At 43.4% G+C, this 15,365-nt stretch overlaps 2 protein-coding genes across 2 annotated transcripts in view; both read right to left on the reverse strand.

Annotated features, from left to right (window-relative positions):
* Positions 1-912: 912 nt before the first annotated feature.
* On the reverse strand, positions 913-11,491 carry mus81 (MUS81 structure-specific endonuclease subunit). The gene is made up of 18 exons (XM_061066383.1): positions 11,429-11,491; positions 10,894-11,045; positions 10,167-10,296; positions 4,806-4,891; positions 4,571-4,696; positions 4,402-4,482; positions 4,223-4,311; positions 4,036-4,108; positions 3,875-3,987; positions 3,652-3,798; positions 3,442-3,569; positions 3,194-3,306; positions 2,486-2,605; positions 2,242-2,337; positions 2,002-2,127; positions 1,625-1,728; positions 1,436-1,519; positions 913-1,186 (listed from the first exon to the last, which is right to left on the reverse strand). The coding sequence occupies exons 2-18, from the start codon at positions 11,032-11,034 to the stop codon at positions 1,120-1,122; spliced, it is 1,824 nt and encodes a 607-aa protein (XP_060922366.1). The 5' UTR covers positions 11,035-11,045; positions 11,429-11,491; the 3' UTR covers positions 913-1,119.
* Positions 11,492-13,708: 2,217 nt separating this feature from the next.
* ovol1a (ovo-like zinc finger 1a) overlaps positions 13,709-15,365 on the reverse strand; it is a 6,369-nt gene continuing 4,712 nt past the window's right edge. The window contains exons 2-5 of the mRNA XM_061066700.1: positions 15,124-15,365; positions 14,819-15,025; positions 14,155-14,299; positions 13,709-14,055 (exon numbers count right to left, since the gene is read on the reverse strand). Of these exons, the coding sequence (XP_060922683.1) occupies positions 13,709-14,055; positions 14,155-14,299; positions 14,819-15,025; positions 15,124-15,365 (941 nt within the window). The remainder of the gene's footprint in view (positions 14,056-14,154; positions 14,300-14,818; positions 15,026-15,123) is intronic.

The raw sequence follows: 15,365 nt of genomic DNA on the forward strand, positions 1-15,365 counted from the left end.
TAGGATTTAATTCAGCTTTGTCAAGTTTTATTTCACGCTCGCCCACAAGGAGTCGCCAAAGCCAGACATATTTACATCCCATAAATATCAGCTACAACTAGTGGAAACAAGGATTTTTACTGACTGAGTAGAGAGGGTAACTCCCGAGTGTGTGTGTGTGTGTGTGAACGTTGTCAGATTTCCTCACGATAAGATAGCTCAAAACAATCCTCCCGTTTATATAGTTTGATCACCTGACGTCCAGCGTCTCGTTTGTTTCCAAGACATCTTGTCTTTTCTTTTTTTTCAGGCACATCTGATTTATTTGTCGTGTTCCAAGTAAAACTTATGCAACAGCACAAACCTGCTTTTCTACACCACACGTCTACACACATTAATCGGTTGGTTTGTTCAATTCTTAGTGGGAATAAAAGAGGAAACATTCTCCATGTTCACCGTCCCCTGAACCAATCAAACTCAATTTAAAGCTTTTCAGTGTTTCTCTCAGATCAATGCACCGGTGAATTAAAACACTGGAACACGTCACGTTCTTGAATTTATTCATAAACATCAGAAAGGTAAATAACAGCAATGTTTGCTAATATTTTCATAAATTAGTGAGTTCAGTCGAAGGTCCTGTGACCTCAATGAACCGGGTATAGGAGACTGGATTGTGATTTTTTGAGTTTGTCTTCAAACCTGCACTGATCACTGGAGACACACAAACACAGGGAGAGGATTCTAGTTTGGTGAAGTGTTGGGTTTGAATCTTCTCTTTGGCTCTTGTTCGGTTTTCTGGACGCTTGGGGAGAATGCGATCTTCTGTTTTGAAGGATTTATTTATTCTGGAACTCGATTATAGACGCTATCGAGCGATAAACACAAATCTTTAGTTAAACGTGTGAGACCCAGAGACTGACGAACAACAGACTAATGTTCAAAAATAAGAAACTTTATTGATCAAGTATCATTTGTGAAATTCTTCAACAGGAACAATTTTATAGAAAATAAAATAGCAGCAACTTTATCAAATCATAAACAGTTCAAGTCAATCTGATAAAATAAAGACATCATGTGGTCAGATAACAAGAGGAGTGCGCTCGAGTTTAGCTTAATTTGTGTGTGTGTGTGTGTGTGTTCTCATGACAGCGCTCCTTGTGTACAGTAAAGCTGATGAACGGTTTTGCTCAGAGCTGGACCGAGGTTTCTGAAAAACAAAGGAGACTATGTTGATCGACCTTCTCGTAGCACGATGGGTTTTAAATAAAGTTTCATTAGTTCAAGTCCTTCAGAGTCGATAGCTGCACATGATCTCTGACACGGGACAAAGTGCTTTTCTACCCAAAACAAATGCTACAGAAATTAAATGTAATTATAAGAAAATATTATTTAAAACCTGAACATTTTCAGGACATTTGAACGTTAACATCTTATAAATAAAACATCTTGTACAAACCTTTTGAGTTTCCCGTATCGTATCGAAGAGAGAAGTTTCTCTTTCTCTGCTTCACTTGCACATCGTTCATACGCCGTCAGGAGACTTGAGAGAGAGAGAGAGAGAGAGAAAGAGCAGCTTTGGTTTGATGGGACTCTTTGTTGTTCTTTATTTAATAGTAGTGATCTGTGTGTTATGTGTGTGCGCTACCTGTAGGGGGTGCTGTATATCTCCAGTATGGCTGCTGCCTTGTCTCCAGACAAACCGCTGATCTGCATCAACTGTCTGGCGAACACTTCCTTCACTGTCTGACACTGGAGGAACAAAAACATGGATTTATAATCACACTTTTTATGATTATTTTTTTTATTGAGGGTGGCTGTGGTCCAGGAGGTAGAGCGGGTTGACCACAGAGCAACAGGTCAGGTTTGAGCCCCGGCTGATCCAGCCTGCAGATGGCTGTTCTGTCAGTTTGGGGCTGATTCATGGATCTTGATGAAAATGTAATTTTGTGCATCTTGATTTCATTTACTACAGATAGATAGAGAGAGAGAGATGAATAGATGGATGGATAGATAGACACACACCTTGTTTTTGATCGCCCCGTGGTTGAACTCTGCAAATGAAATGAGCGAGCAGGACGGGCTCCCTCTCTCCTCGTCACATGCTTCGTCCCCCTCCAGCTCTCTGGAGCGACAGATCAGCGTCCGGTCCTGGAACGAAGAGAAGAGTAAAACGAGGAGGAAGTGAGGGAGTCGGTGAATCACAGACGTGTTTACAGAGGCAGCGTAGGAACCACAGACTGAAGAGACTTGAGTGTCAGTTACCTGGTAGAGTTTAGTGAGGTACCGGGTCATGATGGTGAGGTAGGCCGCAGACTCCCTCACGTCCTGGACTCTCTTCACGAAGAAACCATCCACCACCTGCAATGGTTTTCAAAACTCTATTATCAATAACATCAAAAAATGTTACTTTACAATCAGGTGAGACAAATAAAAGCAGCAAATCCTCATGTTTATATTTATTTATTAATTAAAGAAATGAAACCATGATTCATTTCCTTCCGCTCACCTGAGTGTTGACGATCGCCTGCTGCAGCGTCGCCTCAGGTAAACTCATGTGAGAGGCCGCAGTTCCACATTCCTCCACCAGGTAGATGGGCCTGTGAAGACCGCACCTCTTCAGGCGAAACTGACGGAGAAAGTGAACGAGAAAGAAAGAGAGAGAGAGCTAGATGAAAAGTCAAATTATGGCTAAAGCTAGGAAGAGGAAAACAATTCATCAGAAAATAGAAAATCTTTATCGTTGATGCTTCAAGAGAAACTTGATCCGTAAAATGATCTGTAGCTTTACTGACGAGGAAATTAGATTAGATTAGATTTCTTTATTTATCCACACAACGGGGAAATTCACTTGTTACAGCAAAAAAGAGAAAAACAGAATTTAAATAACAGTGCCGAAGCAACAATAAAAAAGAAAGATCAAAATATATACACTACTAAACTACACATAATGAGAGTAAAAATATACAGAAAACAAAAACAACCTGCAAAACAGACACTGTGCAAAAGCAGGTACTGGGGAGAAAGTGGAGTGATGTAAGTGTTATTGTAATGAAAACAAAAGTATTATAAGTAATATTGCAACAGTAGTGACCATGATACAGAAAAAATAATTAAAAGTAAGTGACCATAATATAAATAATACTACAAGATAGTATAAAGGAAAATACAAATATTGCAATGTAACCATTATAAGTGAAATGTACACTCGCCCGACCTTCTGTTCCCTGAAGCGTCCGTCGATGATGCTGCCGCACAGGTCGTCCATCCTCTTCCTCTCGATGATGTAATCCAGCACCAGCTCTCTGCCGGCCGGAGCTCGCAGCTGACCTGAGAGGAGACGGGAACCGTGAGGGAAGAATCAGCTGCAGAGGTTCTATCGTCTGAGTTTGTGTCGAGATGCAGAAAAGACAAAGAGAAAAGAAGGGAAGCGAAGAAACTAGAATCATCACTTTCCTGCGTTACCTGGAACGGGAGCCACCTTCTCCCGAGCCACCCACAGGAAGTCGCCCACATTTAGTTTCCTGACATCGAAGCTCACTCCATTTCTCTGAAGCTCTTTGACCAGCTCCTGCTTCTTGTGGCTGCTGCCGCTGCACAAACGAAGGTCGTGATCGGACGAGGACACAAATAACAAGTACGCACACATTCACGGCCACAGCATAGTTCTCTTACCCTGTAGTTTCAATGAAGTCAACGCAGAGCAAGATATCATACGTCCCAGGTAGAAGACTTCCTGCATTCCGCTTCCTGCTGGTTTGTGGATCTAATCTCATCTCGTCCACGTCTGACTGAGCGACGCCGGGCGGCTTCTCTGTGGGACTGTGAAGACAAAGTGATGTGTGTTGTTCCAGCTGAAGACAACATGAAAACTTTCACCTCTTTAGCATCAACTCACTGTGTTCTGTCCTCTTTCTCCTCCTCCTCTTCTTCTTCGTCACTACAAGTAAGATCCACAACCCCTGGACCACCTTCCTCCTCCTTCTCCTCCTCCTCCTCCTCCTCCTCCTCCTCCTCCTCCTCCTCCTCCTCTTCTTCTCTTTCACTCCTCGACTCCACTCGGTCTTTAGATCCTTCCTCCGCTGCCTCCAGTCGCTCGGCCAAAATCTGACCCTCGTCAGTCAGAGAAAACCTGAGACAGAAAACAATTAAATCACTGAAGTGTCCTGAAAAACAGGTCTTCATCAGAATCAGGAGAATTTCCTCTTCCTGATTTTATTGGCGTGTGTGTGTGTTAGTTGTGTACCTTGCAGGATTGTGGGTCTTGATCACCAGGTTCTTCTGGATCAGCGTGCTGACTGAGGACCAGGCCGTGTACTTGCTGCCCAGATCTGGCTGCAGGCAGACGCACACAACATGAAGAAGAGAATGAAGTCTGCATATTAGTTTATTTTGAAATGACGATCGTGAGAGAAATTGACTCACGACGCTGAAGGACTTGTCACAGAGAAGCTGGGCCTCGGCTTGTAGCTCCAGTTTAAACATGAAACCTTTACTTCCCAGGATCTGGAGACAAAGATGATGATGAGACAAACTGAGGACACGGTGACATACGTGTACATGTTTGTGAAATGTAAAATAGGGAGAGTTGTACCTGTGACTGTCTGTGAAGTGTGAGGAGAACAGCGTGACCTCCCGACCTCTTCTGAGGGACATACTCCCTCTTCTTCCTCCCTCCTCCTCCTCCTTTATCCTTCCCTTTATCCCCGGCAACATTCTTCTAGAAAGAAAGACAGATCACAAAGACAAATCTGGATCTTGTTGATTTAAATGTGGCATCATACGGAGACTTTTGGGCCTCAGTGGATATTTGATGTCCTGCTTGTTACCTTTGTGGGCGGAGCCATGTTGTTGTTGTCTGGTCTGCCAGGAGGGGGCGCCCCTTTAGGCAGAGAGTGAATAGGAGCGTTTGGACCTGGAGCAGAGATTCAAAAGAAAAGTGAAGACAGAGGAAATCAATGTTTAAAATATAATCAATCTACTTTCTTTGGATTCTCTCCCTATTATCATCACGTCTGAGGAGGAGGACGTTGTTTCTTCACAGGTTGCTGGTGGATGTGGGATCTTCTCCAGTGTTTACGGTAAGCGTGCTGCGTCATTTCGTCACTTCCTGTTATTGCCACGGGACACGGGTGGTGTAGTCGCTATCTGAATTAGCTCCTCCGCTAAACACAACTGTCTTTCTGTTCTACTACGGCTAAAATCACCGGTATATAGTTAAGGACCCTCACATACCAGCCCCTCCTCTCTGGTGCTTTGTGATTCTGTGTTCTGTTTAAATCTCACACTCATAGTTTTAGCAGCGATGTGTTCTCTCTCTCCCTCTCGCTCCACCGCTCTCTCCTGCTCCGAGTGTCTCATGTTTACTTACTCCTCCGCCTCCATTAACAGTAGTGGTAAATGTAATAAATGTAGTATGTTGGTAGACATGGAGGCGAGGCTTAGCAACTTAGAAGCTCGGCTCCTCAGCTTAGAACCCCCGTTAGCTATAGTTAGCCGGCCCGTGCTAGCCGCAGCGAAGCCACCTAGCTTAGCTTCAGCTAGCAGTCCCTCGACTTGCCCCGGGCAGCCGGGAGCCCAGGGTGGCTGGGTGACGGTCCGGAGGGGGCATAGTACCACCCATAGAAAGCCCACGATTAAAGAGCCACCAGCTCACGTCTCAAATAGATTTTCTCCACTCAGCGACGCACCCGCTGAGAATCAAACTCTGGTTATTGGCGACTCGGTTCTCAGAAACGTGAGATTAGCGACACCAGCGGCCATAGTCAATTGTATCCCGGGGGCCAGAGCCGGCGACATCCAATCCAAATTGAAGCTGCTGGCTAAAACTAAACGTAAATACAGTAAAATCGTAATTCACGTCGGCAGCAACGACTCCCGGCTTCGTATGTCGGAGGTCACTAAAGTTAATGTTGAGTCTGTGTGTGCTTTTGCTAAAACGATGTCGGACACAGTAGTTTTCTCTGGCCCTCTCCCTAACACTACAGGTGATGACATGTTTAGTCGCATGTTTTCTTTTAACCGCTGGCTGTCGAGGTGGTGTCCTGTAAACGGTGTGGGCTTTATAGATAATTGGCAAACTTTTTGGAGGAAACCTGGTCTTGTTAGGAGAGACGGCGTTCATCCCACTTGGGATGGAGCAGCTCTCTTATCTAAGAATATTACTAAGTCTATCACATGACAACCCAGAGTTGGGACCAGGAAGCAGAGCTGCAGTGCTAAACACTTCTCTGCGCTCCCTCTGGATCAGTCACCCAACCGCATAGAGACTGTCTCTGTCTACCGTCCGATTCAATTATTTAAATTAAACAATAACAGAGCGAGAACTCACAATAATCTTATACAAATTAACACAACCTCTGGAACAACACAGGAAACTAAGACTTTCAAATGTGGTCTTTTAAACATTAGATCACTGTCCTCAAAGGCTATTTTAGTTAATGAACTAGTCTCAGACTACAATATAGATGTAATGTCCCTTACTGAGACGTGGCTGCATCCTGATGAATATGTCAGTTTAAATGAATCTACTCCCCCCAGTCATATAAATTCACACGTTCCCAGGGAACTCGGGCGAGGAGGTGGAGTTGCTGCTATTTTTAGCTCCAGTCTATCAATTAATCCTAAACCTAAACTTAGCTACAACTCATTTGAATGTCTTGTTCTTAATCTTCCACGTCAATCCAGGAAACACCAACAGCCAATCATATTTGCTGTAGTTTATCGTGCTCCTGGGGCTTATACTGAATTTCTAACAGAATTCCCTGAGTTTTTATCAAACCTAGTCCTAAAGACAGATAAAATTATTATTGTTGGTGACTTTAATATTCATGTTGACAATAATAAAGATAGCCTGAGCGTAGCATTTATTTCAATACTAGACTCAATTGGTTTTAGTCAGTGTGTGCATCAACCTACTCATTGTTGTAACCACACACTTGACCTTGTGTTATCATACGGTGTCAAAATTGAACATTTAACAGTACTTCCGCGCAATCCAGTACTATCAGACCATAATTTAATAACCTTCGATTTTTCACTATCTGAATATATGCCACTAATAAAAAACTCATTTTCTAGATGTCTACCTGATAGTGCTGTAGCTAAATTTAAGGAAATAATTCCGATTACATTTAAACCCGTATTATCCGTCGACATAAACAACAAATTCTTTAAAAACCCGAGCTCTATTGAGATTGACCACCTCGTAGAAAGCTCTGCAGACTCATTACGATTAACATTAGACTCAATAGCGCCTCTAAAAAAGAAATGTGTAAAACATAGTCAATTAGCTCCGTGGTATAATTCCAAGACACATGAGTTGAAACAAATATCAAGAAAATTAGAAAGGAAGTGGCGCTCCAGCAACAGTGTTGAAAATCTCCTAGACTGGAAGAGTAGTGTTACAGAATATAAAAAGGCTCTCCACAAAGCAAGAGCTGCCTATTATTCAAAACTAATAGAAGAGAATAAAAACAACCCCAGGTTTCTCTTCAGCACTGTAGCCAGGCTGACAGAGAGTCACACCTCCACCGAACCCAGTATTCCTCGATCCCTAAATTGCAATATCTTTATGACCTTTTTTAATGATAAAATTCTAACTATTAGAAATAAAATCAATCATCTCCTGCCCTCAATTGGCACTAATACCCTCCCAACAATAGAGATCTCAGAAACGGCTGAGAATCCTTCCCATTATTTAGACAGCTTCTCTCTGATCACCCGTGATCAGTTTACCAAAATAGTCTCAGGTTCTAAACCAACAACCTGTATTTTAGATCCGATTCCAACTAAATTACTTAAAGAAATTCTGCCCCTAATAGATAATTCGTTACTTAACACAATCAATCTGTCATTATCATCAGGTTATGTACCACAGTCTTTTAAAATAGCTGTAATCAAACCCCTACTCAAAAAACCCACCCTAGACCCAGAGGTTTTAGCAAATTACAGGCCAATATCTAATCTCCCCTTCCTATCTAAAATCTTAGAAAAAGTTGTAGCCAATCAGCTGTGTGAGTTTCTCCAGGAAAATAATATATATGAAGACTTTCAGTCTGGGTTTAGAACCAATCATAGCACAGAGACAGCCCTGGCAAAAGTCACTAATGACCTTCTAATAGCTTCAGATCAGGGACTTGTGTCTGTCCTCGTTCTGTTAGATCTCAGTGCAGCATTCGACACAATTGACCATCAAATTTTATTAGAGAGACTAAAACAGTTAATTAACATTAAAGGAACGGCCTTAAACTGGTTTAAATCTTATTTTGCTGATCGCTCCCAATTCGTTCAAATCAATGATGAGTCATCGGTGCGCACCAAAGTTAACCATGGTGTCCCACAGGGGTCTGTGCTCGGCCCAATTTTATTCTCATTATATATGCTTCCACTAGGAAACATTATCAGGACACACTCGGTAAATTTTCACTGTTATGCGGATGACACCCAGTTATATTTGTCAATAAAACCTGATCAAAGTAATCAATTAACTAAACTTCGAGCATGTCTCAAGGACATAAAAACCTGGATGACCCGCAATTTTCTCTTATTAAACTCAGATAAAACAGAGGTTATAATACTCGGCCCTAAACACCTTAGAGATACATTATCTAATGATATAGCTGCGCTAGATGACATTGCCCTTGCTTCCAATGACACAGTCAGGAACTTGGGAGTGATCTTCGATCCTGATTTGTCCTTTAATAGTCACTTAAAAGTAATTTCTAGGACCGCGTTTTTCCACTTGCGTAATATCTCAAAAATCAGACATGTCCTTTCGCAAAAAGATGCAGAAAAACTAGTCCACGCCTTTGTTACATCGAGACTGGACTACTGTAATTCACTATTATCAGGCTCCAGCAGTAAGTCGTTAAAGACTCTGCAGCTGGTCCAAAATGCCGCAGCACGTGTCCTGACGAGAACTAAGAAAAGAGAGCACATTTCTCCAGTATTAGCATCGCTACACTGGCTTCCTGTTAAATCTAGAATAGAATTTAAAATTCTCCTCCTCACCTTCAAGGCCCTTAATGATATGGCACCTCTTTACCTTAAAGAGATGTTAGTTCCATATCAACCTACTAGAGCACTCCGATCCCAGAACTCAGGTTTACTTGTTGTCCCTAAAGTCTCTAAAAGTAGAGTAGGAGCCAGAGCTTTTAGCCATCAAGCCCCACTGCTGTGGAATAATCTCTCACTTTCAGTTAGGGAGGCAGACACGCTCTGTTCGTTTAAAAGTAGACTCAAAACCTTCCTTTTTTATAAAGCTTATAGTTAGAGCTAATTTGTGCGATGTTCCAAATTTGATTAAATGGCAAAAACCCCTGATGATGCTAAGACGCACAGGGAATTTATGACACAAGACACACGGAGCTTCTCTTTCCTGCTTCTCCTTCCTTTTCTCCATATTTATCACATCAAGATAATTCTTATCTGATCAGTACATGTTACTAACTTGACCCCTTTCCCGGAGTTTCTGTGCCTTAGCGCCCGCGGATGCAGGGCCACAGCTGTGGCCGCACCATGGATTATGATTGTGGATCGCGTGTCGGAGGTCGCAATGGTGGATCCAGTTCGGTGGATTCTGTATCGTGCCAGCTGATCGTCGTTGTAATGGAGGATCCTTTGTCGCGTTGGCATCGGATGATGAGGGACCACGACCGAGGCGGCAGCTGATAATGGATTCTAACTGGCGGCGGTGGACAATGACTGTGGATTATAGTGGATCCATCCTGATGCTGGATCGTGGTCTTGCTGCTGGCCAGAGACTGTGATTGCAGCGGGACTGCCTGACACATAGTATTGAAAAATGTTTAGCCTAATGGATGCTGCTAAAAATCCTGATGATGTTTTCTTACACCTGACATCTATTGCACTTCTGTCCGTCCTGAGAGAGGGATCCCTCACATGTGGCTCTCTCTGAGGTTTCTACATATTTTTACCTGTGAAAAGGGTTTTTAGTAGTTTTTCCTTACTCTTGCTGAGGGTTAAGGACAGAGGATGTCACACAATGTTAAAGCCCTATGAGACAAATTGTTATTTGTGAATGTGGGCTATACAAATAAAACTTGATTGATTGATTGATTGATATTTCTCTTCACTGTGTGATCATGAGGTCATTTGTTCTTTTTGGTAACATGGTAATTAAGATCCCAACAGTGTTCGGTTACTTGATCCGTTCTCGTGCTTCTCACCGTTCTCTCTCAAGTATCGTTGGAGTTTCTCATCCAGTATTTTGCAGATCCCGTCTCCAAAGTTCTGGAGGATTTTCGCCTCTTTGGCGTTTTGCAGCGGCAGAGGATATTTATTCAGGGAGCTGATGGCCTGATTAAAAAAAACATGCACACAAAATATTTATTATCATTTCAATACCATCTCTTACAGTCATGTATGTCAACACTCCTTTTCATGTCAATTAGAAAACCTTTGTGTTCTAGTTATTTTTGAATGATTACAGTGTTTGATATTAACATTAGTGGAAGCTCCTGATCTGTATCTGCATGAATATAAATATATAAATTGTCACGTGCGACAGGCAGATAAATAATTATAGAAAGAGTTGTTGGAGGTTTGTGAGAGATCGATGAAAGGCGAGTGATTGTAAAACCATTTGAATTCACGATTGTGGCGTCAATAACTTGTTCTCAGACTTTCTCAGTTGTTCACGTGAATTTTGAGAATCACAATCAGGGTTTATTGCCAGAAATGAGTTTACAAGACAATAAATCTGCTGTGTTGTGTTTGTGCAAATGTAAATATTGTAATCAGCAGGGAATGAAGTGTGCAAAATGAGTCTGTTATTGTCCACAGGAAGTTAAAGGGATCTCAGCTGTCAGATTGTGACACCATGTGCACACACAACTACACAACACAGGGGGTTGTGTTATTGTGTGTGTGTGTGTGGGGGGGGGTCCTGTTCACCTTCTGGTAGCAGAACTGGATCTTGTGTCCTTTCTCCTTGGCCTCGTCCCGCAGCTCCGTGAGCCAGCGGAGGAACAGCGGGTTGGGGCAGGAGGGCAGGCCGCGTTTCCGACCCTGCCTGACGGGCTCCGGAGCTGGCATCCCCCCCGCACCTGCCGGACACAGCACCAGGAACTCCCATGTTAGCCACTTCGGCTAACACAAGCTAACAGTAGCTAACAGCAGCTAGCACCAGCTAACAGCAGCTAACACCAGCTTATAGCAGCTAACACAAGCTAACACAAGCAAACAGTAGCTAACAGCAGCTAACAACAGCTAACAACAGCTAACAGCAGCTTCCAGCAGCTAACACAAGCTAACAGCAGCTAACACAAGCTAACACCGGCTAACAGCAGCTAACACAAGCTAACACCGGCTAACAGCAGCTAACGTTAGCAGCCTCCTGTTATAAACAAGGCAGTGAGTTTCAAACTAGTGAACAACACGTTCTAAAAGTTTAAATAAAGTAAAACAGATAAATACAAAGTGTGTTTACCTGGAAACTCCGCTCACCTTTGACCTTTTAGCTTCTGCTGCTGCTGGCGCCTGCTTTTCAAAACAAACCCTGCACTTCCGGGCTGACGCGGCGGTCACATGGCCGGAAGCGGAAGTCAGCGCAAGGGACGCCATGAAACTGAGTTAGTGATAGAAAGTTGATCAAAACAAACAAATGAATAGATAGTTAATTTATATGCAAACTAATGAATTAAAGAACTGAATTTTTTATATTTTTAATTCACGCTTTGAAGTTTGAATAAATATAGTTTTAGGACTTTAAATGCGAGACAAAAAAAAACATAATAATGTCTTCTTCTAGCAATTTGTTTGATTGTAATCTCTAATCGATTTATTATTTGGTGTAGGCTTTATAATATCACTTTGAAAAAAATATTTTATATCTATATAATATGAGCAAAAGCAGAAAAAACTCACATATCAGAAAACAGACCCACAACATGTTTTTGCAGGTTTTGCTTGATAAAAAAAATAAGTCATCCTTAGTGGGACCATGCATTTCTTTAATAACTTTAATTATGATCCATCCAGTTTTTGACAAAACATCTCAGATCCATGTCCATGTCCGGTCCATGTCTCATTCACTAACATGGAGGAGGCAGGGTTTGTGGCCTATGCTGCAGTCAGCCACCAGGGGGCGATTGAGATCAATTTGCTTCACTTTCTCAACTAAAAAGAAGTATTAAATAAAAAACAAGTGGCCTTATGATGTCATTTTAACAGAGAACTGAGTGAGTGTGACACGGCCCTTCGCCCTCTGGCTTCACAAACCGTTATGTGGCTGTAACCTGAAGCCGAGCCCAGGTTTCCTCGGGCTGAAGGGAGTTCGCAGGAATCTTCCAACAAGACCGGACAGACACCAGGAATCCGACCTCACCCTCGCAGCTACCTCCTCTCCCTCTCTCTCTCTCTCCCGCCCCCTCTCTCTCTCTCTCTGTCTCTCTTCCAGAACACACTGAAAAGCTTGGGGGTGAAACAGGCAGCGTGATTAGTGTGTAACAGTAAAACCATCGTTTGTGCACTGAAGAGATTTGTTATCGTATTCTTAAAGCTGCAGCTCAAGTGGATCCCATCCCTGCACAGATCTTTTCTAAACACTTTTTTGTGTTGTCTTGTGTTGCTTTTAGAAATTTGTCCGGATGCCTTTTGCATTTTATGTAAAGCACTTTGAAATGCCTTGTTGAAACGACCTCTACAAATAAACTGGCCTTGCCTGTTCTGTTGGACTGAAGTGAAACCAGGTTGCTGACAACGCCTTAAAAACGTGAAACAACGCCGTGATGACAAACTCTTCGTGTGTAGTTCATACAGGAAACAAAAAGTATTTATACTGCATAAGTAACTGGATTAAATATTATGTAAAAACTCACTTCTGCCATGACTTAGTTGCTATTTTAAACAGTGGTGGGACGTGACAAAGTATATTTAGTTTCTAGTACTTTTTTATGTATCTGCACTTAAGTACAACAGCAAAGTGAATGTACTTTGTATATTTACTCAAATAAAAGTCCCACAATAACTTTTGTACTTCAGTAAAAGTAAACAAGTACTTGCTTTTGAATGTACTTCAAGTATCAAGTGTAAACGGACTTTGTTAATATATGTAGTGGAGTAAAGTTGAAAGGTACAAAAGTGTATTTTTCAAGTATCAAGTAATAAGGTGGCACTGCTAAGCCATAATGAGTAGTAGATAATTGCATAAGGGAATATTATACACTCGGAAAGTACTTTTACTCTTAATATTTACTTTCACTTTTTATATTTAAGTGCATTTATGTATTTTTATTCGTACTTTGACCAAAGTAAAATGTTTGAGTACTTCCTCCACCATTTCTTTTAGATACACAAAAACCAAGAATCAAGATGACGTCAATAATGTGGGAAACACACGACTCAGATTCATATATTACTCCCTTTAATATAATGCTTTCAGGTTTTTGAGTAGAAAACTCACATTTCATGCACCAACAGGAAATATGCACATGCAATATAAAAAGGCAGAAAAATATATTGTCAGATGTGTAAATACTCTTTTCCACAACAAAATCCCAACAAATATGAACATTGAGTCAACTTGGCCTCGTTTAACATGAGTCACATACAGATCCCCACACACACACACATTCATAAATATACACACACACATAATATATATACATTTAGAACTGTAGAGGTATAACTCTGACTTGTCGTCCATCCTCCATCCTTCATCCCCCCCGAGCTTATTGTGCCGACCCGCCTCCCGCCCCCCCCCCCCCCTCTACGGCTCGGCCGATCCCGTGGTGTCGTCGCTGTCGGCTCCTCGGGGGGAACCCGGCGCCGACCCCCCGACCGACCCTTCCTCTTTCCCCGCCCTCTCCCCCCCCGCCCTCCTGGCAGCCTTCCCCTTCAGCAGGGCGCTGTCCGGGTGCAGCGAGCGGAGGTGCACGCCCAGCTCGTCCTGCGTCGCCGCCGTGTGGCCGCACTCCTCGCACACGTACAGCTTGTTGCGCCGCTCCTTGAAGGCGTAGTCCAGGGTGACGCTGTGGATCTTGGTCATGTGCGACTCCAGGGAGCAGCGCTGGGTGAAGGCCTTGTCGCACAGGTCGCACTTGTACGGACGAACACCTGCAGGGGGAAAAAAAAAAAATCAGAATGTGTCACACCCTCTTCCTCTGATGTGTCGGAGACTGAGCGGCTGCGTTTGGCGAGGAGGAGCCGGGTCACCTGTGTGTGTGCGGACGTGTCTCTTGAGGTCGAAGGTGTCGTTGAAGCCTTTGCCGCAGAACGTGCAGATGTGTCTCTTGGTGTCGTTGTGACACTTCACGTGTCGGTTTAACATGCGCTGGTGCTGGAAGGTCTTCTTACAAACCTACAGGCAGGAACACTCAGTCAGAGAAGTCACAGAGACGTCCTGTCTGTCCAAGAATTTACCGATGCTACTTTATTTACAGCCTGACTATATTTCTGACCTGCTGCTACGTTTATGAACCATCCAGAGTCAAAACTACACATGGAGAAGCAGCGTTCAGGTTCTATCCTGCACGTATCTGGAACAAGCTCCCAGAGAAATGCAGATATGCTGCAACTCGACATTCTTTAACTTCAGAATGGTGAGAAACTGCAGGAATGTGTGTTTCAAACCACAAACTCCACACAGGGTCTCCTAATTGAGTTTTATAAAGTTTTACCATGAAAACAATTTGGTATTTTGAACGATTGTGTCCATGAAAGATCAAAATTCAGTTGTTATTTTATGTACAAGTGTCTAAATTTGACAAAATCAACGTCCACCTACATTAATTTGTCCTGATTCACCAACAAGCTCATTAATATGAAATATAAAAATGTGGATTCCAGTTTTAAACGGTTGTTCCAGACTCGCTCATACCTGGCACACAAACACCCCCGATTTCCCCGTGGACGAACTTTGACCTGTGGATCTGGTTACCATGGAGACCACCTGCAGGGTGGAAGGGATGGTCGTCAGGGCGACGGGCATCACGGTGGCAGGTGGGGTCGGTGAGGGCGTGGTGGGAATGGGAGGAAGAGAGAGAGGTAAAGGGGTGGGGCTGGGGGGTAGCTCGCCCGTGGTCACCTGCGGAGGAGAGAGAGAGAGAGAGGAGAGAAAACTTGAGGATTTTGTTTCATGTCGACTTTTTGTTTGACTCCACATTGAGCCGCTGGTTCCCTCACCTTGATTTTGGAGCGGACGTACGTGGAGCCGGCCGGCGCCCTCCTCCTGATCTCTGACCTCTCCCCCAGGAAGTAGGAGGGGCTCCGGGGCCGGCCCAGCACCGTGCTGGACGGCAGCTCGGCGTACGTCAGCTCGCCGTACGCCTGCGTGTCGCACACTGAGTGCTTGGTGAGGCAGAGCGGCGTGGACTCAGCCGGGCTCGCCTCCGCCTCCATCAGCACGGGCGAAGGGAAGAAGGACA

The sequence above is a fragment of the Limanda limanda genome, chromosome 22, assembly GCF_963576545.1.
Source record: "Limanda limanda chromosome 22, fLimLim1.1, whole genome shotgun sequence".
NCBI classification, from domain to species: domain Eukaryota; kingdom Metazoa; phylum Chordata; class Actinopteri; order Pleuronectiformes; family Pleuronectidae; genus Limanda; species Limanda limanda.

Coding starts and splice junctions, on each gene's coding strand:
- mus81 (XM_061066383.1), bottom strand. CDS start 11,034: ATGCCAGCTCCGGAGCCCGTCAGGCAGGGTCGGAAACGCGGCCTGCCC. Junction 4,697..4,805: donor ACATGGCTCCGCCCACAAAG/GTAACAAGCAGG, acceptor CTTTCTTTCTAG/AAGAATGTTGCCGGGGATAA. Junction 3,799..3,874: donor GAGAAAGAGGACAGAACACA/GTGAGTTGATGC, acceptor TTGTCTTCACAG/TCCCACAGAGAAGCCGCCCG.